The sequence below is a fragment of the Parus major genome, chromosome 18 (assembly GCF_001522545.3).
Source record: "Parus major isolate Abel chromosome 18, Parus_major1.1, whole genome shotgun sequence".
NCBI lineage: Eukaryota > Metazoa > Chordata > Aves > Passeriformes > Paridae > Parus > Parus major.
In genome coordinates this window covers 10,349,500-10,350,762 of record NC_031786.1, presented here as the reverse complement: position 1 = coordinate 10,350,762, position 1,263 = coordinate 10,349,500, and the positions used below count along the sequence as shown (strand labels likewise).

Below are 1,263 nucleotides of genomic sequence, written 5' to 3'. Positions count from 1 at the left end.
CCCGGCGCACGAAACGTGCTGGGGGTACTACGACGTGAGCGGGCAGTGGGACAAGGAGTTCGAGTGCAACAACAGCCTCACGGGCTTCCGCTACTGCTGCGGCACCTGCTTCTACCGCTTCTGCTGCAACAAGCGAGCCGAGAAGCTCAACCAGAGCCTGTGCCGCAACTACAAGAGCCCCGAGTGGGCCCACCCCACCACGGCCAGCGGCGCCCTGCCCGCCGACGGCGGCGACGGAGGCGACGGGGATGCCAACAAGTACGACCCGGACAAGGACAGCACCAACGCCACCGTCTACATCTCGTGCGGGGCCATCGCCTTCGTGCTCATCGCCGGCGTCTTTGCCAAGGTGGCCTACGACAAGGCGCGGCGCCCGCCCCGGGAGATGAACATTCACAGGTGCGCTCCTTCCCCTGCTCCCAGCGCCCCTTCTTCCCCGGGACGCCCCTGGCTGAGCGCTCCCCCTTGGCAAAGTCCGCTCGAGGGTTTCGCCGTCGTGCTGCCCAGCCGAGGGTTTCCCTGCTGTGCAGCCTGCCCGACAGTTTCCCGTTGCGTGGCTCCTGCAAGGATTCCACCTTCGTGCTTGTTGTCCAAAGGCTCAGTTTTTACACCACTGTCCGAGGTTCTCCTGCCTCCCCCTCTGCCCGAGGAGTGTCCTTGTGAACCCACTTGGGTCTCTCGGTTTGTTCTGGCTCACCCCGAGTTTCCCCTGCTCCACCCTCCCCAGGGTTTCCCCAGTGCCATGGCTCTCCGACGGCTCCCGTTCTGTGCCAGCTGTCCAATCCATTTCCCTCTGTGCTGCCGCTTCGCGGGGTCCCCCCTTGAGTTATTTATCCAAGGGTTTCCTCTTTTGCGAAGGCTCTCCGAGGCTTCCCTCTTTACACCATCCACCAAGGGATTTTCCCTTTCCAGCCTCTGCCCAGGGGTTCTTCCTTCCCACGGTCCGACCAGGGGAACCCTCACCCCTCTGGCCATCCCACTGCCCACCCCGGGGCCTGTCCTGCTGCCCCGTGCTCCTTCTCCCGCGGCTGCCTTTGTGGTCGCTTCCCGGTGCCTTCAGCACCGGCTCCGCGGACAGCTCCGGACAGCTCCCGGATAATTCCCGGACAGCTCCCGGATAATTCCCGGACAGCTCCCGGATAATTCCCGGACAGCTCCCGGATAACTCCCCGACTGTTCCCGGACAGCTCCGGGACAGCTCCCGGTTAATTCCCGGACAGCTCCGGGAGAGCTCCCGGATAATTCCCGGACAGCTCCCGGATA

The 1,263-nt window shown here is 64.2% G+C and overlaps 1 protein-coding gene across 1 annotated transcript in view; it reads left to right on the top strand.

The window, feature by feature from the left end:
• Position 1: 1 nt before the first annotated feature.
• SHISA6 (shisa family member 6) overlaps positions 2-1,263 on the top strand; it is a gene marked incomplete at its 5' end in the record, with an annotated part of 179,017 nt that continues 177,755 nt past the window's right edge. Inside the window, one exon of the mRNA XM_015645357.3 lies at positions 2-399. Coding sequence (XP_015500843.1) covers positions 2-399 — 398 coding nt within the window. The remainder of the gene's footprint in view (positions 400-1,263) is intronic.